Source organism: Myotis davidii, unplaced genomic scaffold, assembly GCF_000327345.1.
Source record: "Myotis davidii unplaced genomic scaffold, ASM32734v1 scaffold1292, whole genome shotgun sequence".
Classification (NCBI taxonomy): domain Eukaryota; kingdom Metazoa; phylum Chordata; class Mammalia; order Chiroptera; family Vespertilionidae; genus Myotis; species Myotis davidii.
The window spans coordinates 273889-294430 of NW_006283154.1; the positions used below are offsets into that span (position 1 = coordinate 273889).

At 43.6% G+C, this 20542-nt stretch overlaps 1 protein-coding gene across 2 annotated transcripts in view; it reads left to right on the plus strand.

Annotated features, from left to right (window-relative positions):
• Positions 1 to 20542, plus strand: part of SHROOM4 (shroom family member 4) — a 213974-nt gene that overhangs the window by 157883 nt on the left and 35549 nt on the right. For both annotated transcript variants that reach the window (XM_006753495.1, XM_006753496.1), the window contains exons 3-5: positions 8064 to 8198; positions 10503 to 12987; positions 19034 to 19095. In XM_006753495.1, the coding sequence (XP_006753558.1) occupies positions 8064 to 8198; positions 10503 to 12987; positions 19034 to 19095 (2682 nt within the window). The remainder of the gene's footprint in view (positions 1 to 8063; positions 8199 to 10502; positions 12988 to 19033; positions 19096 to 20542) is intronic.

Consider the following 20542-nt stretch of genomic DNA (forward strand, 5'->3'; position numbering starts at 1 on the left):
CGCTGGCCAGCCAGCTTGGATCCCTTCAAGTGGGGCAGGTGGAATGTGTTGTTTGTGGGGAGACTGAAAGAGCCACAAACAGTAAACAGCTAATCAAGGACACTCTTTTGTGCTTCCCTTGTCTGAACATATTATTTTTTATTGATGAGAGAGAGAGAGAGAGAGAGAGAGAGAGAGAGAGAGAGAGAGAGAGAGAGAAACATCGATGTTAGAGAAAAACATCAATCAGTTGCCTCCCAAATGTGCCTTAACCAGGGATTGAACCCGCCGCCTTTCAGTGCAGGGATTATGCTCCAACCAACTGAGCCACACAAGCCAGGGCTCTAAACACTTTCAAAAAAGGAAAGACCCTGCAGTAGGTTATAGGCCAGACATCCTGACTAAGCACAACCTCAAGCAACAGCGGCCATATTGTTCCTCTTGCCCTAGAGTAGGGCAGAGTCATGAGTCTCTTTCGGCTTGCCCCTTACCTGTCCCCCTAGGTCTCTCCTGAGGGGTCTGCTGGGAGCCAGGCTCAGAAATAGTTAGTGATATCTGAATATATTGAGTTGACAGCCTACTAACACAGTTAGAGATTGATTCCTTCCAGAATTGGTTCTCATCTCTCCTCTTACCTCTCCCAACAGTCTTTATAAGGACTCTTCTGGGAGCTAGCTTTTGGCTTATCTGCTACTTCTAAGCCTGCATGTGCCTACCCCCAGCGCACCCATGCCCACTTCCTATCCTCTGAGTTCTTAGAAAATAAGCAGCCATCTTTACCTACCTAGGAGGCTAAACCTAGTCATGTTATCTGGGTCTCAGCTGTGCTAAGTGAGAGGGTGCCCCTTTTATTCCCACCCCATCTTCTAGCCTCTTTCCCAAATCCCATACTGGCCAAACTGCTCACATTTTTCTCTTATCTTTCCTTGTCGAAGAATTTCTCAAGTATATGCTGTTCGTGCCCTCCTGCCCATCCTGTCACCTCTTCTGGTGACTACCCAAATAATTCTCCCACCCCACCTCCCTACCCCAGCCAGTCCTATGAACATGCTTGTGCCACTAATCCTAATTTCTTCAGCTTCCCCTGGCTACTGACAGGATCAGACTGCTATCAAACTCATTGCTCTTTATTTTGTTAGGAAGTGGGGATCAAAAGCGCTTTTATAGGCTGGGTTACTGAGTGGAAGAGGGAAGGTACTTGGCGACCAGAAGATTAGGGAAGACTGGACACCCAGGACTGAGTAATGACATTAGAAGAGACTGTTTATCCTGATCTTTGTCTTTTCAAGGCAGGGTTTATTCCCTAGTGTACTGCTAATGGTATTGTATTCCTTAGTGTGTTGTCAAAGTGTGATTATCATACCTGCAGCATTAGCATACTGTAGAGCTTGTTAGAAGTTCAGAATCTGGAGCCTACTCTAGACTTACTGAATTAGAATCAGCATTTTAACAAGATGCCCAGGTGATAAGTATGCCCACTAAAGTTTGAAAAGCTCTATTCTAGAGTACTAGGTTTGGCTTTTGTATCTTCTCTGAACTAATTCTTTTTCTTTCATCTTCATTAGGATTAAAGAAGTTATTCTTCTTGCTACTAATGGTATCTTGCCTATTATTATTTTGAATAGACGATAATAGTAATAAAATATGCTGTTTACTAAATGTCTACAGATGAGTAAATTGAGGTTCTGCAACATGCTCAAGGCCAATATAGTCAAGGCCACATCAGATCCATATGCCCACAAAAATCTCCAAACTTTATCTATATAGTACTTATAACTACTGAAGGAGTGTCTATAGACTTACTTGAATGATACCTGCCTTTTGTGGAATAAACATCAACCCAGACTTCCCTAGGAGGTACAGAGGGAAGAGAGGGGAAGTGGCCTCTAACCTCCAGGAATGATTTCCCCAGAGAGGAAAGGCCCTAGCATATTTCTTGTCCTGTGGAGCTCACGTAAGCCCCTTCAGGAGCCAGAATTTGCTGGAATTGGGACCAGAGGTCAAAGGAAACTGGAGTGGGAATCAGGAGGATTATGAAGGGAAATCCCCAAGAGAAACTAAATTCTGATGCCTGAGGTTGGGCTTAGAGTGTGCAACAAACTCATGTGGGGCTAGTCTGGGTTCTGGCTATTGCACAGGTCAGTGAGGACATCATTTGAAGCTCCAGCCTTGGGCCTAGGACTATTACATCATGTCATGCTACAGCTAGAAGGGTTGTTGGTGATGACGGAGTCCAACATTTTATTTTGCAGAGAGGAAATAGAAGCTCAGAGAGGGGGAGTGAGTTGCCAGAGGTCAGAACAAATTCATGGCAGAGCTAGGGATGCTAACCCTGAGTGCCACTCTTCTGGAGGTGGAGTCTCTGGTGTGAAATAGAGCTTTCTTTGGGTCAGCTCAGGTACCCATAGGAAGCAAAGACGTTGTAAATATGGCCCAGAATGGCTTATGAGTCTTTATATCTCAGCAGGACCTTCACCTTGGGAAAATCTCTAGGTCACATACCCCCAGTTGTGTAAAGTCAGCTGTAATGCTACTTGCTCTTCTTGTCCTAGAAGCTACTAGTCCTGGATGATCTGGGATTTGCTTTTCTGGGGCCCAGAGGACCTACAGAGATGGCTGGGTGGGGTCAACTCAGTCCAGGAAGTACAGGAATTCTTTTAAGTGTATGTGTCTGGGGTATTTTTCTCTCTCAGTTACGTGTATTTTTAAAAATTCTTTTTAGACACCGCTTTATCTTTCCCAAACATCATTTCCTTGCTCCTTTCCTGAGTTCTAGCAGTGGCTGGGGGCCCAGCTTCCTTATTGGCCTCTAAGCTGTTGAAGGGGGAGGGCCAGGGCACACAGGAGGCTGGAATCAGGAACAGGGGGGCTGTTTATGCTACTGGAACTGCCCTTCATCCTTCCCCTTGCCACCAGGGTGCTGGCTGGTTTCTTGAGCAGGGTCTTCACTCCTATTGAGTTCTTGACACTGGCTTTCATTCACTAAGGCTGTGGCTACATCTAGGGCCAACCAGGCTACTGGTCATACCTTGCCTTCAGTACCACTCTTTTCTGTTCTTGGAATCTGGACCTGGCTGTGCCTGGGCCCCTTGGATCACACTCAGGAGGTCTTAACTGGAAGGCAGATGGCTCTCAGCTAAGGGAGGATCCAACTTTCTAAAAGAAGTCCTAGGGGCTGGCTGGAAGGATTGTTGATGAGCATCTGAGCTGATTGGATACCCAGCTCTCTCCTAAGCCATCTCCCCACCCTGGGCAACTATCCTGGTAGGTACAACTAGTAGCCATGGCTACCATGGCTGCTGTCTCTCTCCCTACTTCTGCTTTCTTTCTTCAGTATCCCTTACTTTTTGCTTCTAAGTAAGGAGTTTTGGGGTAATAGATGAGGGGGCGTGTGTTTGATGTTAGTCCTGAGCCATCCTTAAAAGAAAGGGATAGTTGCCTCCATAACTAGGCCTAGAGCTACCTGGCATTTTCTTACCTCTCTGCTTATTTCTCCTCATCCCACTTCCCTACTGCCTAAAGAAGGTAGGACTACTGGTTTCCTTTTCTATCTGCTTCTTGTTTTAAATATATATTTTTATTGATTCCAGAGAGGAAGGAAGAGTGAGAGAGATAGAAACATCAATGATGAGAATCACTGGTCAGCTGCCTTCTGCACGCCCCACACTGGGAATAGAGCCTGCAACCCAGGCATGTGCCCCAACTGACCGGGAATCAAACCTTGACCTCCTGGTTCATAGGTCGATGCTCAACCACTGAGCTAGGCCTGCTGGGCCTGATTGCTTCTTGAGGGAATGGCTAGGAGATGCCTCAGGTATACAAGCTTTTTGAGACAGATTGCTCTTTGAGGGAGAGTAGTTGTGTGGTATCCTAGAAAGGGCTGAAGTATCTGAGCCTCATTAACAACTGCTGGTGACTAGCTGTGTGCTCTTAGCAAAAGCAATTCAGCTCTCTGGGTTTTTGTTTTCTAATCTGTAAAGAGGGGATAATAATAGCTCTTATAGATAAGGTTGGAGTGAGGATTGAATCAGCTAATGCATACAAAGTGCACATCTTAAACATGGCAGACAGATCACGAGAATTCTCGCTTCATATTACACAGTGTTTTACAAAGTATCATAATTTAAAAAGGTGTTAGCTTGTAAGAACATGTAATAAATAACTTCAAAAAGCATGGGTATTTAATTTTAAAGCGTGCCTTTAACATTTATGTAAAACGTTTTTTGTACTCGTGCAATAAAAACTTATCTGGCCACTAGGTAAAGCTAGCAATAAAACTACTGGTCCGCAATGTGTTAAGTATTCAATAAATTGTCCCTGTTGTTACTTTTTAAATTTCATAGTATTTCAGGTACTATGCTGAGTGATTTCACATATGGGACTTCATCCACACTATAACTCTTGAGTAAGGGATGGTTATCTTCCCCATTTTACAGATAAAGAGTCTACAACTCAGAGAAGTGATTTGCCCAAAGTCACAGCTAGGATGGGAATGTAAATGTAGACCGTATAGACTCTTCAGGAATAATTATAGACCAAGTATTCGACTCTCTATATAGTTTCCTCTCCTTTCCCAAACTATGGCTAGAAGATTCCAGCTGTGGCTACAGATCCTCTGTTGGAATTTTCTTTCCCCAGCTTATATTTTCCCCCAAGTGGTCCCAAAGCCCCCACTGCCTTGTTTATGTATACATTGGGATTTTTTCCCCCATTGCTGGAAAAGCCCTAAAGAGAGTAGGGGCCTTTTATTTTCCAAAATGAAGCAAGGGAGTGGTACAGCAGAACTTTGACAGTGGATGGACAAATCTGGGTGGGAGTACTATTGAATCATTAAGACAAGTCTGAGCTGATAACCTTTATTATAGTACATATTTATTGACAACTTGCTATGCATCAAAGTCTGTTCCAGATGCATTGAGAATATTATCTAATCCCTACAATAATCTAGCCAGGTAAGGATTATTGTTCCCTTTCTCAGGTAAGAAAAGAGCTCTGAAGCTCAAATGGGTTACGTGACTTGCATAAAATCACACATCCAAAGTGATCGAGTTAAGATATGAACCTAGAAAAAAAGGGCACATCTATAATACGTTCAACAATAAAGATAAATTTTTAAAAAAGATATTAACCTAGATCTGTCTCACTTATTTTTGCCTCATTGCCTATGGACTCGGTATAGTTGGTAAGATGAGAATAACATATATGAAATAATGATGAACAATATAAAACAGATTATTATTAGGGACTAAATTGTGAGTACTAAATTACTAAGGGCAAGCTCCTTGAAGGAAATGGCACTTGAGCAGTACCTTAAAGAACAGTTGGAATTTAGATTAACAAAATGGGAGGGGGCATTCTAGGCAAAGGGAACAGTCATAGTAATAACTAAAATTGGTTGGGGGCTTACCAGACCCTGTTCTAAGCAGTTGGCATGCATTGTCTCATTTGATCTTTACAAACCCCATTAATTAGATACTATTATCCCCATTTTACTGCCATGGCAACTAGAGCTCTGAGAAGTGAAGTCACATAGCTAACGCAACAGAGCTAATAAGTGTTGGAAGTAGTACTCAAACCAAAGTGGTTCAAGTTCAGAACTTGTGCTAGGTTCTACTGGAAAACCATCAGCAAAGGCACAAAGCTGGTTGCAGAGTGTGACTGGAGCAGAGATATGAGAGATTGGATTGGGTGGGTAAAGACAGCTTTGAAAGTCTGATCCAGTTTATATTTAATGCAGGATAGAGTAAGAAATAGGTAGCCATTGAAGATTCTTGAATATGAGAGTGCTAGAATTCAGTTGGTGTTTGACATGATATGATCTAAAACTAGTGACCGGAGGTGAAACAAGGGGAGACTGACTGGCAGATTGACATAATATTTTGAATGTAAATTGTTAAGGGCCTGGACTAGAACAGGAGATGTTGATGGTAGGTTATGTGTAGGAGAATTGTGATTATGTGGAATAGTCTCAGTGAGAATGGAGAGAGAGACACACACACACACACAGAGGCTCAAAGCCAGAGAAAAAGAAGACTCTGTAGAACTCAATAAGTAATTTGACAGTTGGGGAGAAGGTGGTTTTAAGACTGACTGCTAATCTTATAAACCCTGGACTCAGAAGAACTTCAGGAATCTTAGATGTGGATGAAGAGCCCAAAATGAGAGAGGTTCCCTGTTCTCCACTGTGTCCTCAGTGCTTAGTGGTACTGTACATAGTTGGTACACAATATATACTAGTACATAGTATTTCTGTGAGATACCTTATAAATAGTTATTAATGAATGACTACTGGGTACAGAAGCTGGGGAGATTTCTAGCATCAGGGCTTTGTGTATGAGCATGCCCCTAGCTCTCCCTCCCAACCCCTGCCCAGGACTTTCTTGAGCCTTCAGCCTCCCTGCTGTGCACTCTGAAATCCATAACAGAACAATGTGGTTAAATGTGGGAGCCTCACCTGGCTTTCATCCCTATAAATCTTAGTCACTGCTGCTGACCTGTGTGACTCTGGTTCCTGACCTTTGACAAACAGCTTCCCCTGCCCTTCCTTTTACACCTCCTTGTCTGTGTCTGGCATGTTACCACTCAACCCATGCTTTTCCCAGCAAGGCCATTCTCCTCAGAATTATATTTTTAGGCCTTAGCCCTTAGAGCCTTGCACTGCTTGGATTTTCTGTGTTTCCGCTGAATTATCCCACTGTGTAACAAGCTTCTGAAAACAGGGGCCCTTACCTTAGTCAACTCTAAACCCTTGGTATCTAGTATGGTTCCGTGGAAGAGAATTATAGACCAAGTAAATAAGCTATCATTCATTTACCTCTCGGTCATCTACTAACTTATCACCTGTTTCTCCTCCTCTGTCATTCATCTCTATCATCTAGTTCTCTCAACTATGTATTTCTCTATAATCATTCTCATGATTTTCTCCTTTCCCTCTTATCTCTATCATCTACCTGGCCCTTCCAATTCCTTCCTTCCTTCCTTCCTTCCTTCCTTCCTTCCTTCCTTCCCTCCCTCCCTCCCTCCCTCCTTCCCTTCGTTCCTCTCTCCCTCTCCTTAGCCTCCCCCTCCTCCCTTTGTCCCTCTCTCATTCTCTCTCTCATCAATCTTTTCTTTATCTTCTGGCACTACCTATGCCCCATGTGTGCTCTTCTCCGTACTATTCTTACCCACATCCAAGTGTGGAATTTATTCATATGAAATATATCAGAGGACAGGGATTGGTCCTGTTTAAGCCAATGAGTTCAGGAGCTATTGCTTCAGCTTCCAGCACCAAACAGACCCTGTGGTTGCATCCAGAGCCTTGGCCTCAGACCTGCTTCTCTTATTCACCCCTAACCTGCTAAGCAGAAATCTCGTCAGCCTAGCATGCACCTTTCACCATATTATTCTATTTTGCCTGGCAGGAGTTGGGGCTCCTTTGCACCATTTTTCTACATTCTCAGGTGTCTCACCTCTTATCCTTCACTCTCTCAAGGCCTTTAACCACTCTTTATTTGAATAACTCTGTCTTGTTCACTAATCTATAACTCTCAAGGGCAAAGACTATATTTGATTCATGTCTGTGTCACCAGAGCTATAAAAAGATGGTATACAGTAAACATACAACAAATTCTTATCAAATGAATAAGCAAAGGTTGGAGAATTTGAAACCCAGTGTTGTTCTAGCTTCTCAATCACTGGCTTATTCCTTTCTTAGAGAAAATTCGGAAGATTGGCCAGATTGATTTTTTTCCTCAAAGACAACTTAGGGTAAAGTCACTGTTCATTGGTCAGCAACACTCATGTATTCCACAAATATTTACTGAGCATCTACTATGTGTTTGGCATTGCTATACATGCTTGGGATACACCTATGAACACAATAGCTGTGTGAAGCTAACATTTTGTTTCTCCAGGGATCACCCTTTGGGATGAAAGAGATTTGAGTACTAGGAGCTGAAGAGGGCCATTAATATTCCTATGCCAACTCCTTGCAAGATGTTGTACTTCATTTTAGGGGGAAAAGGGGTGGGGGCGGAAGCTGCGTGGGAAGTGATTTCAGCTCTGGTTCTCTAAGCTGACTTCCTGTCCCTTTCTTGCTGTAGGAGAAACGCCCCTGTCAGTAGGCCGCACTCATGGCATGTGGCCAAGCTGTTGGAGGGATGCCCTGAAGCGGCTACCACCATGCATGTCCCTTCTGAAGCCTTCAGCTTGTCCTGGCATTCCGGCTGCAACACAAGGTGAGTTTGGAACTCTCCTCTCAAGGTGGTCTGGAGGGTAGGTAATGTGATCACTCCTTCTTCTCTGATCTAGTACCTTTTGGATGTTATAGAGCCCAGAGTGCTATAATGGAAAATGCAATGGGAGTCCAATCTGCATTCTAGTCCTAGTTTGCTGCTAATTCTGTAACTTTGGGTCAGTCCCATTCTTTCTGGAAAATGTTTCCTTGAAATACTTAACTTACTTGGCTTTTGAGACACATTTCCCTGCTTTTCATATGTTTCACCAGCTGCTCCCTTGCAATCTCTTTCCATGGTTCCTCCTCACCTCTTCTTAGTGGAGAAGGACCCCAGGACTCAGTTCTGCTCCTCTTCCCTGTTTACAATGACTCACTGCAATCTCATCCAGTGTTCATCAGCTCTGTCACTGAGCCAAAAACCTTCAGAATGTGATCTCCTTGAATAATAGGATCTACCTGCAGTGAATATCTCTCAATGCAGAGAGTGTGGTATAGTCTGTTGTTGAAACAACTTCCCATAAGAGGTAGACAACTATTTCAGAAAGCTCAGAGCCAGTAAAGCTGCTGGCCTTAGCTGCCTTTTCCCTCCCACAACAAGATCGTCCAAGAAGGGATTTCTGTTGAAGAGGTTCAGGGAAGCTCAAGGTTGAGCTGGCTCCCACTCAGTGACTTTACTTGGCATTGGAAGCCATAGGCTTAGTGCAGAGCCAGAGGCAATTTTGTTCTAGAAGAATACACAGAAACACATTTTGAGCTTGGTTCCTGTTGGAGTGGGGGTGTGGTTGTTTTGAGCAGGAAGGGTGGTGGGGTGGGTAGCAGGTCCCCTTGCCAACAAGGAATTAAAAGATTCTAGCCCAGAGGTCAAGGGAACAGAGTGGTTAAGGGGCAGGGCAGAGAACAAGAATTATGGGAGACTGATCTGAAAGTCTCATGAGCTCCTGCCACTACTCAGCTCTGGCTTTTTGAACTGTGGCCTTTCTAAGAGCAGCCTGCAACCTTTGTGGTTCTAGTCATAGGAGTTACTGGCATGACTTGGCTCAATTTGGCTTTGTGTGTGGGAAATCATATTTAAAATTCAAGACTGTGTTTGACCCTAGTCCTTTTACTTGGTCTCCCCAGTTTGCCTTTATCATGGAGAATGAGGGCGGCATCATGGTCAGGGGTTACTATACTATCAATATTAGTAGTAAAGAGGATGCTGATAACAATAGTCGTGGAAATAGCAATCAAGTGAGCAGCAGCTACCATGTATTGAACTTTTGCTAGGTGTCCAGGCTGTGATAAGAGCTTTACATTTGCTATCTAAGTTTACTCACAAAGCAACCTACTGATTCAGATATTACTATAGTCCCATTTAACAGATGGTATAAGTAGAAGAGCTAAGACAATGGACTTACAGAGGCCTGGGTTCCAATTCTAGCTCTGCTTCTTTAGTAGCTTTGTGAGGCTATCAGTTTGCTTGACCTCTTGAAGCTTCAGTTTCCTTAATTGTAAAATGCAGATGATTTCTTGCCTTAAGTTTGAAATGTGACACTCTAAAGTACCTGGCACATCGTAGGTCCTTGGTAAATGGCCAGGATTACTATTGTCAAGAAAAAAACAGAGATGTCTCAATTCCAGCCCTGTCTGGGCCACATGCTAGAACTGAGTGATCTGAAAAATAACCTCCTAAAAATCACTTCCTTTGCAGGGCTTGCTTTATACCAGTGGTTCTGGTATAAAGTTGATGATACCAACAACACTAGTATCATCTGGCAACTTGTTAGAAGCAAAAATTCTCAGGATTTATCCAGACCTAAAACTTTGGGGATGAGGTCCAGTAACCTGTGTTTTGACATTCCCTCTTCGTGATTCTGATGCATGCTCAAATTTGAGAGCCACTGATTTTCAAAATGGGCTTTCTGAAATTGAATCAGACCTTTAAGGCCCCTCTCTAATGTTAATAATCTGTGATTGTATCTCCTGGCAGAGAGCCCCATGCTGACTCCCTGGGAACAGTGACAGGTCAGAAGCAATTCTAGATTCACTGACATCAAGCAGAACATAACCCCCAATGGAGACCTCACATTTTTAGTCTTTGGGATCTTGCCCCATCCTTCTTCCATATGCTGGCCTCTCTCCCATTTTATCACATCACTATAGTACCCCAGTGTCCATCTTTTCCCCTTACTTCCTTTCTTGCTATATCTCACTTTCATTGATGGCATAGGTGCCTCTGGGTTGTCTTGCCTTCTTCCATGGCAGGGCTGGCCACAGTGGGAAAGGGATTTGGTAATTTGGCTAACTAATGCCCTGTGTCTTACAGTGACGTGTGTGTGCAGTGGTGTCCACTCTCCCGGCACTGCAGCACTGAGAAAAGCAGCTCCATTGGCAGCATGGAGAGCCTGGAACAACCAGGCCAAGCCACCTATGAGGGTCACCTCTTGCCCATTGACCAGAACATGTACCCTAACCAGCGTGACTCAGCCTACAGCTCCTTCTCGGCCAGCTCAAATGCCTCTGACTGTGCCCTTCCCCTTAGGCCAGAGGAACCAGCCTCTACAGACTGCATCATGCAAGGCCCAGCGTTAACTAAGACCCCTAATGGCAGACCTAATGTGGCTGAGTCCTCAGGAGGTAGTCGGCGCACCAGTGGGGGCCAGCTGACTTCCAGCTCCCAGATGTCATCCCACCCACAGGAGGGTCACCACTCAGGGCCTGCCAAGGCCGCCAAGGCTGCCAAGGGCCCACCACAACCTCCAGTGAGGCGAGACAGTCTTCAGGCCTCCAGAGCCCAGCTCCTTAATGGAGAGCAGCGCAGGGCTTCTGAGCCTATGGACTCTTTGCAACAGAAGGAGAAACCAAGCCTAGATACTGAGCTATGCCCAAGGAACCCTCACAGGTTCTGCTGCCTCAGTGGACAAGACCAAGTGACAAATGAGGGCCATCAGAATTGTGAGCTCAGCCAACCTCCTGAATCCAATCAACAGGGCTCTGAACACTTACTGATGGAGGCCTCAAGCAAAGCTGTTGGATTCCCAAAATCATATGATTCCAGCCCACCCAGCAAGGCTTCAGCAGAGATAGCTAAGAGTTCTTCTTTTGGCAGCCCTCCACACCTCACAGGACCCACAGGCCATCGCCATAGTGCCCCTGAACAGCTGCTTGCATCCCACTTGCAGCATATGCACCTTGATACTAGGGGTAGGCAGGGGATGGACCTCCCAACTGGACAGGATGGGCATGAGTGGACTCTGTCCCCATTGCATAGCAGCCATACAGGAAAGAAAAGTCCATGTCCTCCTATAGGAGGAACCCAGGACCAGCCCAGCAAAGAGAGAAAGACCAGGCCAGTGGATGATAAGCCTATGGGTTCGGGACACCAGAGGTCAAGCAGCTCCCCTCATGAAGAGGCTGATGGACATCCTCCAGAAAGACGTTTTCAGGATCCAAACAGAGTAAACAGAGCAGGCAATGAATTGCCCAGCCAGCAGCCCTCTGCCTCTGGATCTCTTGTTCAACAAACCAGGGACTATTCTTCAACCACTAAAGTAGCTGGCACCACAGAGGCAACTGAAGAAGGGGACAATGAGCCCAAGGAGTGTAGCCGGGTGGGTGGTAGGCGAAATGGAGGGACCCGGGGACGCTCAATCCAAAACCGACGGAAGAGTGAGCGTTTTGCTACCAACCTGCGGAATGAAATTCAGAGGAGGAAGGCCCAGCTCCATAAAAGCAAGAGTCCCTTATCACAGCTGTGTGACACTAAAGAGCAAGTGGAAGAGGCCGAGGAGCCCCTAGAAAGTCCTCTACTTCCTGCCTCTAATTCACCTTTGCTACCTTCATATAAAAAACCACCTAGCCCCAGAGATAAGCTCTTTAACAAGAACATGATGCTTAGAGCTAGGTCTTCAGAGTGCCTTAGCCAAGCCCCTGAGAGCCATGAATCTAGGATAGGCTTGGAGGGCCGAATGAGCCCTAGCCAGAGGCCTGGCCAGTCCTCTTTGGGTCTGAACACCTGGTGGAAAGCATCTGATTCATCCTCTTCAGACTCTGAGAAAACAAGTGTTCACCGTGGAGTCTGTGGAGGTCATTGGAGATGGTCTCCAGAGCACAACCTGCAGCCGCATGTGGCACTAGCCACAGAAAGCTCTTCCAGCCCAGGAGATAACAAGGAATTGAAGGCTTCTACTGCCCAAGCTGGGGAGGAAGCCATCCTCTTGCCCTTTGCAGACAGAAGAAAGTTCTTTGAAGAGAATAGCAAATCCCTATCTACATCTCATTTGCCAGGTTTAACCACTCATAGTAATAAAACTTTTACCCAGAGACCAAAACCTATAGACCAAAATTTCCAGCCAAAGAGCTCCAGCTATAGGGAATTGAGGCGCCATCCCATGGACCAATCATATCATTCCACAGACCAACAATATCATGCCACAGATCAATCATATCATTTCATGCCATCCCTTCAGTCAGAAACTCCTACTTACTCAGAATGTTTTGCCGGCAAAGGACTAGAGCAATCCATGTGTTGTAAGCCACTGCACTGTGGTGATTTTGATTACCACAGGACCTGCTCATACTCCTGCAGTGTCCAGGGAGCTGTAGTACATGACCCTTGCATTTATTGTTCTGGGGAGATCTGCCCTGCTTTGCGAAAGAGAAATATGATGCCAAACTGCTACAACTGTCGGTGCCACCACCACCAATGCATTCGGTGTTCGGCTTGCTATCATAATCCCCAGCACAGTACCCTCGAGGACAGCAGCTTGGCACCTGGCAACGCTTGGAAACCCAGGAAGCCAACAGTGCAGGTGAGGACTTGGTACTTGCATGGGTGAGCTTCACTGTTCTCTTTCTAAGGAGAAAGCAAGGTGAATCATTTGAAAACAATTATAATTTCTTAAAACGATATAGTCTTGGCTCCACCATATGGTAGTTTACTAACCTTGGGCATGACACTCAGCTATCAAAATTGCAATTACCTCATCTTTAGAGTTAGAATAAAATAACTTTTGCTTCATGAAATGGACCAAACTTGGATTTATACCCTGGCTGTATAATTGGTATTTTAGTGACCTTAAGCAAGTCATTCAACCACCAAAATTGGCAGTTATGTGATTTTTAAAGGGACAAATGAATTTTTATCTCATAAAATGCCAAGTACTAAATAAAGTCTTATTACCTCATCACCAAAGTGGAGTTTCCTAATGGCTGCCTCATAAATCAGTTGTGAGGATCAAATGAGATTGTGTCTATAGAGTGTCAGAGCAGCACTTAATACAAAACATCATGTATTCCATTTCCTGCTTTAAAACTATTTGGAGCTCCAAAATTTGCAAATGGTCCCCCAGGCTTTGCTTTTAGGGATCTGACCTGTCTGGTTTTCTAAAGGACAAATTCTTCTCCCTCTTCTCCAATTTCTTTCTCTGTCAGGTTTAGACTGGCTGTTGCTATACCTGGTTATGACCTATCGCCCTAACATAAGCTACCACCATCTCCCAAGGTATTTCTGGGAGGACCCCCTAAGTCTTTACCAGCTCACTGCCAGATTCCTTCTCTGTGGCTTTCTTAGTGCCACCTTTTGGCTGATGCATTCAAACCAGAAGTTAGTTCCTGTGTCGAACTGTTGTTGCATAGGCAAATGCTTCTGAATGACTTGGTGTATGAAATTGCTCAATACATATTCTTTGAATAAAGGAACCTTAGATGTGAAAGAAGCCTTACACAGAAAAATATATATGCTGTTATTCCTTTTATATAAAATACTAAAACAGCTATTCTATGGAAAATAATTTAAAACAGTGGTTTCCTATGGGAGGTGGTACAGAGATTGACTGGGAAAACGCATGAGGGAATTTTGTTGGATGATGATAATGTTCTATATCTTGATAAGAATTTGAGTTACACAGGTGTATACATTCATAAGAACTCAACAAATGTACACTGAATATTTGTGCACTTCATTAGAAGTAAATTTTGCCTTAAAATATTATAAACAAATATGGATCTTTATTTAATGATATTTATGCTGAAGTTTTTGAAGTCTATTAGTTCTCTTACTTTAAAGTTTCCAGCATACAAATGTTGCACATATTTTGTTATATTTATCCCTAAGATTTTATGTTTTTGATGCTATTGTAAATAGTATTGTTTTCTTAATGTCAAGTTAAAATTCTTAGTTACTATTATATAGAAATACAATTCAATCATATGTATTGGCCTTGTATCCCTGTAAACTTTTCAAACTCACTTAGTGGTTTTGGTACTATGGTAAATTTTTAAACATTTTTCTACATAGATAGTCATATCACTGCAAGTGGAAATAATTTTAAATATGTCCACTGTGTATGTCTTTTCTAGGGGAGAGGGGGAACTTATTGCACTGTCTAGGACCTCCTTTAATAGAGGTGGTGAGAGTAGATATTGCTGCTTTGTTTCCAGTCTTTCAGTGTTGTGATGTTAGCTATCAAGTTTTTTAAAATATTTTTTTATTGATTTTTAGATAGAGAGGAAGGGAGAGGGATAGAGAAATAGAAACATCCATGAGACAGGAACATCATTGATGGGCTGTGTCCTGCACGCCTCCTACTGGGGATCGAGCCTGCAACCTGGGCATATACCCTGACCAGGAATCAAACCCTGACCTCCTAGTTCCTGGGTCAATGCTCAACCACTGAGGCACACTGGTGGACCTAGCTGTAGGTTTTTGTAAATGACCTTTATCAGGTTGAGGAAGTTCCTTTTTATTACTAGTTTAATGAGAGCTTTTATCAGGAGTCTACTGATATGGCGAATTACATTGATTTTTGAAACAAGAACCAGCCTAGTATTACCCACTTGGTCAGGACATATTATTCACGTTGTTACTAGATTTAATTTTTTCATAGTTGAAGGATTTTTTAATTAAAATTTTTAATGTTGACATTATTACAGGAGCTCCCCTCCTCCCCTCTTTTCCCACCTCCACCCTCTCCTGTCTCCCCCTTCCTTGGCCTTCACCAAATTTTTGTCTGTGTCCATGGGGTATGCATATTTGTTCTTTAGCTATTTCATTCACCTTCTTTATTCAGTCATCTCCGCATCCTTCTCCCCTTGGGCACAGGCCAGTCTGTTCTATGTATTCAGGATTCTGATTCCATTTTGTTCATTTGTTTACTTTGTTCATTGGAGTCCACGTATTAGTGAGATTATATGATATTTGTCTCTCTCTGACTGGCTTATTTCACTTAGCATAATACTCTCCAGGTCCCTCCATGCCGTTCCAAATGGTAAGACTTCCTTCTTTTTTACTGCTGCATAGTATTCCATTGTGTAAATGTACCACAACTTTTTTATCCACTCATCTACTGATAGGTGCTTCGGCTGTTTACATATTTTGACTATTGTAAGTAATACTGCTACATGAGGATGCATATATTCTTTCTGATTGGTGTTTTGGGATGCTTCGGATATATTCCCAGAAGTGGGATCACTGGGTCAAAGGCAGGATTTTTGTGTCTATGTTTATCAAAGATTATAGTCTGTAGTAATCTTATAATGTCATTGTCTGGTTTTTATGCCAGGTGCTGGCCTTACCAAATGAGCTAGGAGGCATGCCTTCCTCTTCCATGTTCAGGAAGAGTTTGTATAGAATTGGCATTATTTCTTCTTTAAATGTTAGATAAAATTCATTATCAAAGCCTTCTGGGTCTGGAGTTTTCTTTGTGGAAAGGTTTTTAAACTACAAATTCAATGTCTTTAATAGGGTCATTAGGTTGTCTGTTTCTTTTTATATGAGTTTTGGTAGTTTGTCTTTCAAGGAATTTGTCTATTTCATTTAAGCTTTTAATTTTATGGGGATAAAGTTGTTTGTAAGAATTTGAAATACATAAGGAATTTAAGATAGGATGGTGGATGGATAGAAGAGTGAATAGAGAAATTTGTGATAAGGCAAATATGGTAAAATATTAATTGTAGAATCTAGGTGGTAGATACATGTGTGTTAATTGTAAATTTGTTCAACTGTCTGTATGATTGAAAATATCCATAATAACATATTGAAAAAAGGAGAGGAAATATAAAATAATGGTTTGGGGGCACTGATGCTGGAATCAGACTGCCAAGATTCAAATTTCTAAGTTTTCCGACTTTAAAAATGGAGGTAATAATAGTACCTACTTCAAAAGTTGGTTTTGAGGATTAAATGATGTAGCTTGTGTATGGCACTTGGAACAGTAACTGCCAGATAGTAATCATTTTATAAGTATGAGTTATTATTTTTTAAAATAAAGGGAGAGATTGGCTTAGCTTGAGAAACTGTTTGCTAAAAGAAGAACCTGCAAATAGACAATAGAGAAAGCGGACTGAAGTTGGAGGGTGGCAGGGGGTTAAGAAGATGATAGCTACAGAAATGTCAGCCCAGGGCCAATAACTCTGTAAAGGACGGAGGTGAAATTTGCAAGTTGTATCTATTGGCAGCAGCAATGCAGGCCTCCTTTTGCACTCTGAGGGAGGGACACATTGAGTTCCTAATGCTTGTTAGACTAGCTAAACAGGTCTGCTTATACACTAGCCTTTCAGACATGTGTATAACCATCTAAGGGCCACTTCATGCTCATTTTTACCCCAGCCACCTGAACACACCCTGCCCCCAGACATGAGTAAGCTTATAGCATGGATTAGAATACCCCAGCTCACATGACTAAGGTAGTTGTGATGGTGGCTGTGTGAAGTAGGGCTGATGTCCTCCTTATGGCCCCTGGAAGATGTTCAAGAGGTAATTGGCTCCTGTTTTGTGCTGTTAAGGGAACTAAAATCAGTACACACATTCCTCATACTTCATGCCAGTTAGTTTTCCATATATTCTCAGGTTATTTCATTTAACAATTGAATGAGATAAGTTATAATAGGATCCCATTTTTATAGCTGAGAAAACTGAGGCTCAGAGGGATCACACATCTAGCAAGTGGCAAAGCCAGGATCTGAACAATTATAACTAACATTTGAGTATCTACTGTGCACCAGGTATGGCTTTAGGCACTTTACATGTATCAACTCATGCAGTCCTCAAAGTAATCAAGAAATAGGTAATGTTATTATCACAATCACACCATTAAATAACTGGGGGAAATGATATTTTTAAAAGTTGTGGATTTTGCCTGAGGTCACATAGCTAGCAAAGGGCAAGTGTGGGACTTGAATCCATATAGTTTAGCTTCAGGGCCAAACTCCTAATTGACTTACACTGTTTCTCCATAGGCTGATTGCAAAGCCCAGGCTCTCTCCAGTATGGCAGGACACCTTCTAGTAATATATCTTCCATTGGGGCAGCAAGTCCTCACCACAGTCAATTCCCACCTGCACCAAGCCATGGGGTGACTACCTCTTTAGTTCAAAGGATGTGGGCAATTTATAGCAACCTAAGTGGCTCAGGAAAAAAGTAAATCTATGAGGGAGGTTGGGAGTTGGGACAGGACTTTGTTTGGTTTGGCCACTGCTATTTACTGAGCACTTCCCATAGGGCCAGACAGGGCATGGACAGGAAATCCTGGCTCCCACTGTGGCTGAGCAAGGAATATGTCTTTGAGGGCAGGGACATCTCACAAGGGTGTCAAGGCAGAGTCTGAAATCTAACAAGTGGTTAGAGCTGCTCTACCATGACACGCTCCAGGCAGGGACTGCTCTGATCCTGTAAAAGCTGAGTAACCTCATCCTCTCCATGGCACTCAACATCCAGAGTTTCCTATTTGCTGAGCACTGTGCTAGGCGTTATCTATGCAGATCACACTTTATTCCCACTACTGGGAACCCAGCAAGGCTAGATAGCATAGTCCTTATTTGCCAGAGGGGAATCTGAGGTTTAGGGAAGTGACATAGTTCCTCTCAAATAGCACAATTATTAAGTATCTTAGCCAGTATGACTGACACCAGATGTCTTAGTCCAAAAAGGGAGCGATTTTTTGTTTTATTGGGGCAAAGGTAATAAAACTTTGAATGGGACCAATAATAGCATTAGAGAAAAAGGGAATTTGGAACATCACTGAGGTTTAGGAATACCTGTGCATTCCGTTGGGCTAAGCTCTGGGTTGCTAGATAGAAGGTACTGAAAGCAAAACCAGGCAGAATGTCAAAGGCAAATTTGTATTAGGTTTGAAGCTAGAATAGGAAGGAAGGGACATTTTTACAAATGGCACACATGGAGAAGGGACAGAGTTGTTGGCAAAGCCCTTAAGGAAAAAAAAATACACAGGGTGAAGAATGTACTCCTGTAATGTGGGGAACATGGCACCCAGCATTCAGGCTCCCCAGAGGTAAGCCCACCTCATCCCCTGCCAGTGGATCTGGGAGGAGGATGGGCCCTTGCAGTGTGTTGGAATGCATGATCTCCCTCTGCCTCACTCTGGGAAAGGGTTGCAGCAGCAAGAGCTAATTTAGGCCTCAAAGCCCCCTCAAGGGTCAGGGCTTCCGAGAAGATGCTTTCTATGTTGGTAGAGTAAAAAGGAGAGAGCAGGTTCACCAGGCAGAACAAACAAAAATACCTCCTTTACAAGAGCCAGAGCAAACAGCAAACATGCTAAACTGGTTTTAAACGTGGTTTGGGAGGGGAGTGGAGAAAGAGAGGGAAACACTGAGTTTCTAGACTACACTGTCAAGATCCCTAAGTGCTCTCTTGGTCTCTGCATGCCCCCAGCAGCTCAGCAGGCCTCCTTATAGAAAGGCAGCCCTCCAGGTACATATTTCTCTACCTGTATGGGAGAGTAGAAGGAACCATCCGGGGGACCTGGCCAGGGACAGGTTTCTGAACTCTTCACATTTTTTATGCCATCTAGATACCTGACTGCTCAGAGCTCCCTAACTTATCGGAATTTTGCTTTGCAGGAATTTCCTGGGGACAAATGGAAACCAGTAACAGGAAACAGGAAGACCAGCCAGCCAGGGAGGTAAGTGGCTGCTCAGGGTATTGGGGTGACTTGCTACCTCTGAGTTTTCTATAGAAATGGTAAGTTCTTCTGTTTGCTCAGTTTTCTTTGAGGAACCTGGTTTGGAGTTTACATAGATGTCATCTAGCCTGGCCCCAGGCAGCTGGGCTACAGACCGAACTGATTGCTAGAACATTTTGTAATACACAGTGGTCAGGCAGGATTGTGGAACATTGTGCCCATCGTCTTAAGGACCTAAGACAGGCCTTCCCAGGCACAAGGACATATGAGACCAGACTGTGCTGAAATACTTGAGAAGGCATAAATTATGCCTACCCCTCCAATAGTCATCAGGCAGTTGGGGGGGGGGTGGCGGAGAGGAAGTAAGACTGTCTTGCTACTGCTGTGCCTTTGTCTCAGAGTTGTTGGAGGTACTTGTTTCTTGGGTTCTCCCACCTTTATTTTTATAGGGCTTGTTGAGAACTTAAGGTCTGCCCATTAAAAGTCCAAGGGCAGCCCGGCCAGAATGGCTCAGTGGTTGAGTGTCGAGCTGTATTTTTTAAAAAATTAAAAAAAAGAATGAAGGTAGAATAGGGAAGAAGGATGTCAGCCTTGTCTCTGAAGGGGCACTTAGGGAGAGCACACCAAAGGAGAGGACTAGAATCCGGGTCTCCTGACCACTGGGGTTCTTTGTGTGTGTGTGTGTGGGGGGGGGGCGCGTTCCTATATTATCCCCTGTGATTTGTTGGTATAGTCAGGAATAATTTTTGCTTTCTTTTGATTCTAAAGTCTGGGTAACCTATCAGTTTTCTGGTTGGCAATGGAAAAATGAAAGAACCCAACATTTATTGATTGTCTACTAAGTATTAATCACTGGTTAAAAGTCCAAGGGCAGATCATGCTAACAATAGATTAAAATTCTTGAAAGAAGGAGCGTTTTTACAAATGGCATATATGGCTTGGGATAGGGGAAAAAGAGTTGTTCGGGCAAAGTCCTTAAGGGGAAAAATGCCCAGAATGGAGAGTGTGCTCCTATACTGTGGGAACATGGCACCAAGCACTCACCTTCCCCAGAGATGAGCCCACCAGTCATAGGTGACCATAAGGAGTAGCAGTTACCTTCTCGGTGTTGCTCTACATCAGCCTGTCTGGACCCTCTCTTTTGTGAAATTCCTTGATATACTCTTTCAGTCAGTTCTTCTCCAGGCCTAATTGTACAAGGAGCTCCTAAATTATAGTGATTATTTAACTCAAACTATAAGAATCGCCCTAACCGGTTTGGCTCAGTGGATAGAGCGTCAGCCTGCGGACTCAAGGGTCCCAGGTTCGATTCCGGTCAAGGGCATGTACCTTGGTTGCGGGTACATCCCCAGTTAGGGGGTGTGCAAGAAGCAGCTGATTGATGTTTCTCTCTCATCGATGTTTCTAACTCTCTATCCCTCTCCCTTCCTCTCTGTAAAAAAATCAA